Below are 8,967 nucleotides of genomic sequence, written 5' to 3' on the forward strand. Positions count from 1 at the left end.
CCGCTGAGCCTGCGCGTCCGGAGCCTGTGCTCCGCAACGGGAGAGGCCACAACAGTGAGAGGCCCGCGTACCGCAAAAAAACAAAACAAACAAACAAAACACCAGCACCTCTGAGAGTTCCTCTTTAATCAGCTGATAAGTTTTCCTCTCTTCCTCAAAAAGGTAACCAAATGGGGCCAATTCCTTTTCCACTTACCTGGTAGGGCTCCCAGCCACCCTGCCACCCTCCAGCTTATGGCCACCCAAGCTGTGCTTTGCAGGAACCACACTGCACCATTTACTTAGACAAGAATAATTTAAACAAGTGATTTAATCCCTCTTACTCCCTATTGTTGAGCACGCCTGTATTTATTTCTCTTCTTGTTGGAATGTTTCCTCTAGCCATGCTTTCAAAGAGGGGCTATATGTAATAAAGTTATCTCCTGTATATGCCTGATAATTTAGCAAAATCTAGCTTCAAAGTTCTTTCTCTTTGATACTTTAAAAATATTATTCAACTATCTTTTTTTGTGTGTGGCTGCGCCACGCAGCATGTAAAATCCTAGCTCCCCAACCAGGGATAGAACCTGTGCCCTCTGCAGCAGAAGTGCAGGGTCTTAGCCATTGGACCGCCAGGACAGTCCTTATTTTCTTAAATCCAGTGTTACTATTAAGAAATCTGAAGTCAATTGATTTTTGTTCCTTCCTCAGCCCTCTGCTATCCAGCTGCCTGGACCACAGAGGTAATGGCTGGAGCTTTAGCTGCCAGTTTGAATCATGAAGAAGAGATGGGGGAATAGTGATCTGGAATGCAACCTGAGTCTTCAAAGACCTAGTAAAACAGAGCTACTACATCAGCCATGAACTGTCCACCTCCAAACTTCTACAAGAGAGAAAAATAAACTTTCATCGTGTTTATGCCACTGTTATTTGTAGTCTGTGTCATTAGCAGCTGAAATGAATCTTAATTCATGTATTGATTAAATCTGCACTGGCTTATACTTTCCAGAAATCTGATTAAACTAAGAGCTTTCATTGTTTCCTTATAACAAAGGTATCCCATTTATTTTATACAGTTAGAAAATACAGATAAGCAAAAAGGACAAAATAAAAATAAAAATTACCTGTCATTCTTACTATCTAGAGATGAGCATGACTACTTTTTTGAATATATTCTTCTGTACACACACACACACACACACACACATATTGTTTTAATTTTAGAAGATTAGGATCATCTGGAAAGGACTTCTGTTTCTCTCCCACACACCACAACCCAACCACCTGCGGCCTCCAGGAAGGTAGGGTGGGGGAGGGCACGTCTCATAGTTTCTAGGTTTGTTTCTCAGTCCTCTTCAACCTCCTTCTTGCTTCCATGGCATCTTCAGGATTGTATTCACGGGAACGGGCCAGCATCTCAAGCACATTACCACAGTGTCAGCCCTGCATTACTTTTTTCATTGCACCAATCACCATCTGAGGCTGTTATTTATGCATTTCCTTGTTTATCGCCTTTCTCTCCCAGCCTCCACTAGACTGTCAGCTCCACAAAGGTAGGAACTTGGCCTCTTCACAGCTGTCTTCCCAGCACCGGCACAGTGCGTGGTAGAGATGCTCGATAAATACAGATTGGTTGACTGAATCACTGAGCTGGTGCTGGAACCCAACCTGACTCCAGCCCAGGGCTTCTTGCTCCATATCTTGTGTTTTTCCCACCCAAGCCCCTGGATATCCATCATGGGCAGAGATGGTTTACAGAGGCACAACAAAGACCACAACAAAGACATGGGCTCCTTCCCCCGAACATTGGCTATACCACTGTAGGACGATCAGACTTAGGGCAGGGCTGCTTGGATATGTTTGAATTCCCACTGCTTGCACACAGGAGGTGCTCAAAAAAGGTTTGCTTTATTGAATGGACATACAGACTCTCCAGGAGGAGATGTTTCAACATAATTACAGGGGCAGGAAACAGAGTAACTACAGGAGCAGATTGTGGGTTATACGGTGAAGGAGAGAGCTGAGTATTAACAAGTTATTGACCCGAAGGGGCCTTTGGTCTATACCGAGTAATAGAGGAGAGGTAAAGAGCGTTGACCCGCGCTGCCCAGTGCCCTAGCCACTCACTTCATGGGGTTATTTACACGTAATTGAAATGAAATAAAATCTAAATCTTGCACTAGCCAGATTTCAAGTGCTCCATAATAGCCACATACAGCTAGCGGCTACTGCATTGGACAGTACAGATAATACAAAACACTTCCATCAGCACCAAATGTTCTATTGGACGAAGCTGACTTAGACCCTTAGAATGAAAGGAAATGCATTCCTGCTTCTGACCTGGCCTACTGACATCCTCTTGTCCCACTCCCGCACACATAGATCAGAACACCATCCGTGCGCCACATCTGCCCCCCTAGACTTTCTGTTCCACAGGGAGCAACACGATCTGCCTCCACTTCCCAGTGCCGAGGGCAATGCCCTTGCAGGTCATAAGGACTTGTTGAAACAGTGAGCCCTCAATTAGTTTTTGTTAAATGCGGAAGGCCCAAAAGGTGAGTCAAGGACAGAAGTAACAGAAGAGACCCCCCCGCTTCCCTTCTTTTCTCACCTCACTACCCCCTTATCTGGTGCCCTGCCCCACCCGCCAACTTCACTTCAAAGCAGCAGTCACGGGCAGCCCGGCCTCCAAAACTTCCTGTCCCCGAAACATGAGAACTCAGAAATCTATCTGCTCCAGGCCTCAGACCAATCTAGCTTGTGAAGGTCCATTTGCTCACATGATAATTTTCTGTCTTCCTCTACCTTCGGCTCCTGTACACCTAGTAGGTGTTCAATAAATGTTGGATGGATGGATGGGTGGATGGATGGATGAACGGCTCAGTTTCTCCGCGTCTGCCGCAGGGACCGCGGGAGGCGCCACCATTAGCGGCCTAGGGGAGAGCCTCCGCTCCGGCCCAGCAGCCGGCTGGAGCTGGGCGATCCCGGCCCGCGGGCCGGGGGTCGGGCGGGGCGCAGCCCTCGGGGGCGTGTCTTGCCGGGCCCGGGCGCCGCCGCCGCCGCCGCCGCCGCCCAGAGAGGCAGGCAGCTGGCCCGGCAGGGCTGCAGCGGCCGTAGAAGGCGGGAGGCGGCGAGCATGGAGCGCGAGCTGGAGGCGCTGGCTGCCCGGCCCGCGCGCCCGGCTGAGCCGCCCTTCCAGGCGCTGGTGGAGGCGGCGGGCGGCTGCGGGCAGGTGTTGCTGGTGGGCGAACTGTGGGAGCGCGAGCAGAGCCGCGCGCTGCTGTGGGACTTCGCCCGGGCGGTGTTCCCGCCCCAGCCAGCCGCGGGCAAGCCGGGCGGCGCGGCGGCCGAGGGCGCGGGGCCCAGGGCGCCGGGGGCGCGGAAGGTGCCCGAGACCCGGGCGCGCGCCATCCGCTCACCGCTGGTCTTCGTGCTGTGCCGCGCGTCATCGCTGGCAGCCCGGGAGCCGCGGCGCCACCTGCGGGAGATGCTGCGGGACGTGCGCAGCCGGCGGCGGCCCGGCTCGGCGTTGGTCGGGGTGCTGGTGGTCGAGGCGGAGCCCGAGGACGCGGTGGCCCCGGAGCTGCGGCTACTGGAGGCGCTGCTGCGCACGGTGTTCGGCCGCCAGGCGGGAGGCCCGGTGCAGGCGGCCGCCTACTGCCCCGGCCACCCGGCTTCCAGCTTGATTGTTCAGGCGGCCGCCTGCAGGGCCCTGCAAGCCGCCGGGCCCTTGCGACCAGGTGAGTGGGCTCGAGGTCCCGGACGGCGTGGGCGGGCGGCGGCTGGGGGAAGGCCAGCTTGTTTGGCCAGCGCCCCCCTCATGGTACACCGAGGTAAACTGAGGCCGGGAGAGAGGAGGTGCCTAGCACTAGGCCTCCCAGGTAGGGCGGAGCGGGCCCTGGGCAACGGGCCTAGTCTGTCCCGGGAGGATCCTGAGTGCATGGGATTCTGAGTGCTTAGGAAAGCCGAGGGGGCAAGCAGAAGTCAGGGGAGGTTGGTGGAAAGAGGGCTGGACCGAGGTGGGCAAAGATCTGGGATTGGCGGGGGAGGGGAGGAGGAGACGGGAAAGCCTTGGGGATGCACCAGTTTCAAGGTGGGAGGAGGACAAAATTGGGACTAGGGGGATATGCAGTGCCAGGAGCTTCTAGGACGCGCACAGCTAGGGATGCGCTAGAGACGCGATGGTGAAACGCCGCGGGGTCAAAAGAAGAAGGCAAGGAATAAATGCCGGGGACTTGGAGGTGAGGGGAGAAAGGATGTGGGGAGTGACTGAAGGCCTAGAGTTTCCCAGTCCTTCTTGGCTACTACTGCAGTGTCTCCCTCTCTTCCCTCCCCACTCTCCTGAAGTGTGGGGAGGGGAGGACGGGTCTTCTCCCAGCCCCAGTGACTGCTGCCATCAGCAAAAGGGTCAGAATCTCCTCCATCCGGGTACACAGGGTTTTACAGAAGGTTTCCAGTGCCCCGAGATTAAAATATGGATGTTAAGTACAGCTGGATCTGGCAAAGCTGGGAAATGCCGGAGTGATCTTTCTTCTAGCTTCCTTCCCCCGACTCCTCTCCAGCACCTGCCGCCCTCCAAGCTTTCCAGCCTCTGCCAACCTTCTTGCTAAAGAGTTAATGACGACGGGCTTCCCCTGTGGCGCAGTGGTTGAGAATTCGCCTGCCGAGGCAGGGGACACGTGTTCGTGCCCCAGTCCGGGAAGATCCCACATGCCGCGGAGCGGCTGGGCCCATGAGCCATGGCCCGTGAGCCTGTGCGTCCGGAGCCCGTGCTCCGCAACGGGAGAGGCCACAACAGTGAGAGGCCCGCGTACCACAAAAAAAAAAAATAAAAAAATAAAAAAGAGTTAATGACGACAGAGGCTGTGTTCCGCCTCCCTGGGCATTGGTGTGTTAACTCAGCAACTGAGTGATGCCAGACTTACAGGGGTCGGGGGAGGGGCTTTTCCTGCAAGGAGACCTGGTACCTCTGATGTCACAAATGTCACAGACTTACCTGCCAGCTTGGCCTGCCTAGGTGAAGACCATTCCTCTCAGCTGTGGAGCCTCCCCTAACCTTCCCCTCCCCTTCCCACAACTCTTCTGTGGAGTCTGTGAGGAAGCCAGCTAAACTTGAAACTCAAGGACCAGCATTCTGAAAGACATGGATAACGTCCTGAGGTGGATTGTCATTCGGATTGTTGCTGCCAGCACCTTTGCTGACCTGGCCCCATGGGGAAAATTTTCTGTCCCCTAATGAGCCTGTGCCTAGAAAATTCTCTGAGCTCTTTGTCTCTTAGACATCTCTTATTCCCAGGGAACAACTTTTTTTTTTTTGAATTTTATTTATTATTTTATACAGCAGGTTCTTATTAGTTATCCATTTTATACATATTAGTGTATACATGTCAGTCCCAATGTACCAATTCATCCCACCCCCCTCCACCCCCCACCCCCAGGGAACAACTTTTAGTTCCCCAGAGCCAAGTTTGCTCTGGGCTCCTAAACTTTTTTTACATTGCAGTTGCCTCAGAGAGAAAAGCCTTTTCTTCCATCCTCCTTTTCCTGACCAATCCCATCTCACCATTCAGAACTGGACTTCCTCCTCCGGAAAGCCTTCCCTGACCCGCCCACTCTCATTTGCAAGTTCACAAATGAAATCCCCCAACCTGCTTCTGCTCTCCGAGCTCTTACCACGTGGTTTTGTCACTTTCCCTTGTGAGTTTAATCACCACTGTATTCCCATTTCCTAACACCCTGCTTGGCATGCAGAATCCTTGCCTCTTTTTAAACACTAACATTTCAAATTTTTAACATTTTGCAAGGGAATCATTCTCTATATTGTGTTAAAGTCGATTGTACTTTTATCAAAGCATATTGAACATGAAACCTTTCATTAATGACTAAAGGTCACGGGTGTAAGTATAACTCATTGTCCAGTCACTTCTTCCAGGCTTTTGCGGTGGGTCACACCATGGAGTCATGCTACTAAGGTTTTGCTAGCGCTTGCAGAGTTTTCCAATCTCTTTCCTCACTGTCTGATGGCTATTCTTATACTTTTAGGTTGCCTGCCTCTTGGTAGTGCTCTTTTACCCAGTTTATGCTTAATTCAGATGCATTTTGGTTGAAAAACAAGGACCCAATCTTTTTAGAATTGGATACAGATTAAGAGTAAATTGGCCCCAAGTAAAGAATTATGAAAAAGGATTTTCTGTGTCTTGGCTCTCCGGAGTCCTTTTTTAAAACTTTGTTCCAGTTGACCTTATTCCAGATGGTTAGGGATCTCAAGTAATCCCCAGATAACTGAGGTGGTACTATAATAAGGAAACTCGAATCGACATGTAATTGTTTTGTGTGTGATTATCAAAAAAGATTAATTCTATTTCCATTAAGAAATAGTTTGATGGCCATTTCAAGAATAGTTGAATGGCCATCATTTAAAAATCTACAAATAATAGGGACTTCCCTGGCAGTCCAGTGGTTAAGATGCCGCGCTTCCAATGCAGGGGGCGCGGGTTTGAACCCTGGTGAGGGAACTAAGATCCCACATGCTGAGTGGCCCCCCCGCAAAAAAAAAGTCAACAAATAATAATTGTTGGATAGGGTATGGAGAAAAGGGAGCCCTCTATACTGTTGGTGGAATGTAAATTGGTGCAGCGATTATGGAAAACAGTACGGAGTTTCCTCAAAAAAATAAAAATAGAGTTGCCATATGATCCAGCAATACCACTCCTGGGCGTACACCCAGACAAAACTATAATTCGAAAAGATGCATACACCTCTATGTTCATAGCAGCACTATTTACAATAGCCAAGACATGGAAGCAACTTAAATGTCCATTGACAGATGAATGGATAAAGATGTGATATATATATATATATATATCACATTGTGTGTGTGTGTGTATATATATATATACACACACACACAATGGAATATTACTCAGCCATAAAAAGAATGAAATAATGCCATTTACAGCAACATGGATGCAACAATAGCCAAGACATGGAAGCAACTTAAATGTCCATTGACAGATGAATGGATAAAGATGTGATATATATATATATATATATATATCACATTGTGTGTGTGTGTATATATATATATATACACACACACACAATGGAATATTACTCAGCCATAAAAAGAATGAAATAATGCCATTTACAGCAACATGGATGCAACTAGAGATTATCATACTAAGTGAAGTAAGTCAGAAAGAGAAAGACAAATACCATATGGTATCACTTATATGTGGAATCCTAAATATAACACAAATGAACATACCTACTAAACAGAAACAAACTCTCAGACATAGAGAACAGACTTATGGTTGCCAAGGAGGAGGAGGGGTGGTGGGAGGGAAAGACTGGGAGTTTGGGATTAGCAGATGCAAACTACTGTATATAGGATGGATAAACAACAAGGGTGATACCATATGGTATTTGTCTTTCTCTTTCTGACTTACTTCACTTAGTATGATAATCTCTAGTTGCATCCATGTTGCTGTAAATGGCATTATTTCATTCTTTTTATGGCTGAGTAATATTCCATTGTGTGTGTGTGTATATATATATATACACACACACACACAATGTGATATATATATATATATATATATCACATTGTGTGTGTGTGTATATATATATATACACACACACACAATGGAATATTACTCAGCCATAAAAAGAATGAAATAATGCCATTTACAGCAACATGGATGCAACTAGAGATTATCATACTAAGTGAAGTAAGTCAGAAAGAGAAAGACAAATACCATATGGTATCACTTATATGTGGAATCCTAAATATAACACAAATGAACATACCTACTAAACAGAAACAAACTCTCAGACATAGAGAACAGACTTATGGTTGCCAAGGAGGAGGAGGGGTGGTGGGAGGGAAAGACTGGGAGTTTGGGATTAGCAGATGCAAACTACTGTATATAGGATGGATAAACAACAAGGTCCTACTGTATAGCACAGGGAACTATATTCAATATCCTGTGAAAAACCAGAATGGAAAAGAATATGAAAAAAGTATATATGTATGACTGAGTCACTTTGCTGTACAGCCGAAATTAACACAACATTGTAAATCAACTAAACTTCAATAAAATTTAAAAAACAGTTTGAACTAAAAATCCGGGGGTGGGGGGGAATTACTGCTTTTTGAGTCTTTTCTTCGGTGCTATGTAATTGTAATTAATTTCATGTCATTTTTGTTACTGTAGTTTCTCCAACATGGTACCTACATAGGGTTTTTGCGAAGATGAAATGAGGTAATATATATATAAAAGCAGTCTTTCTTTTTGTTTTTTTTTTTAAAGCTCAACCCCCCCCCCTTTTGCAAATCAGAATCTTTCTTTTTTAATCAGGCAGTTAAAACTAGGGCAGTTGACAGTTGAAGCTCTTGGTTTGCTGAACAGAAAGTCTCTCAGTCGTGTCAAGCACCATCTGACCCCACTGCGTCTGGGACTTTGTGTTCTTTCTAGCAGAAGGAGCCTGGGAGAGACCCGGCCTCCCAGGACTGCTGGCATGCTTTTCCTGGGGTCCCTGGAGCCGACGGAAGGACCCAGATGCCACTTCCCGCAGTGACCCAGCTCAGGGTGAGTGTGTCGCCTTCCTGGCTTCCTGGACCCTGAGGGGGGCTTGGGGTTACGGTCACGTGCACACACGGGACCATAGGGATGGAGTGGCCCACCATCGGCAAAGCCCTTGGCTTGTGCGGGGTGTGGGGATGAGCAACGTGAGGTGCCTTGACCCCCAGGCAGCCGGCACTCAGGCTGGGTCAGCAGGGCTCTCGCCCCAGGAGTCTCTGCCTAAGGAAGGGGTTGTGGGCGGGGCTGGGAGACAGTTGCCAGACGTATGTGATGGGGCACCTGGAGCCAAACGCATTGTCTCCCTGAGGATCCAGGGAGTTTAACGAGTGACTTTTTTTTTTTTTTTTTTTTTTTGCGGTACGCGGGCCTCTCGCTGTTGTGGCCTCTCCCGTTGCGGAGCACA

General features: G+C 48.7%; 1 protein-coding gene across 1 annotated transcript in view; it reads left to right on the plus strand.

Moving 5' to 3' along the window:
- The first annotated feature begins 3,115 nt into the window (after window positions 1-3,115).
- Window positions 3,116-8,967, plus strand: part of C2H2orf72 (chromosome 2 C2orf72 homolog) — a 9,533-nt gene continuing 3,681 nt past the window's right edge. Inside the window, exons 1-2 of the mRNA XM_024124489.3 lie at window positions 3,116-3,719; window positions 8,457-8,570. Of these exons, the coding sequence (XP_023980257.2) occupies window positions 3,116-3,719; window positions 8,457-8,570 (718 nt within the window). The remainder of the gene's footprint in view (window positions 3,720-8,456; window positions 8,571-8,967) is intronic.

The sequence above is a fragment of the Physeter macrocephalus genome, chromosome 2 (genome assembly GCF_002837175.3).
Source record: "Physeter macrocephalus isolate SW-GA chromosome 2, ASM283717v5, whole genome shotgun sequence".
In the NCBI taxonomy this organism is placed as follows: domain Eukaryota; kingdom Metazoa; phylum Chordata; class Mammalia; order Artiodactyla; family Physeteridae; genus Physeter; species Physeter macrocephalus.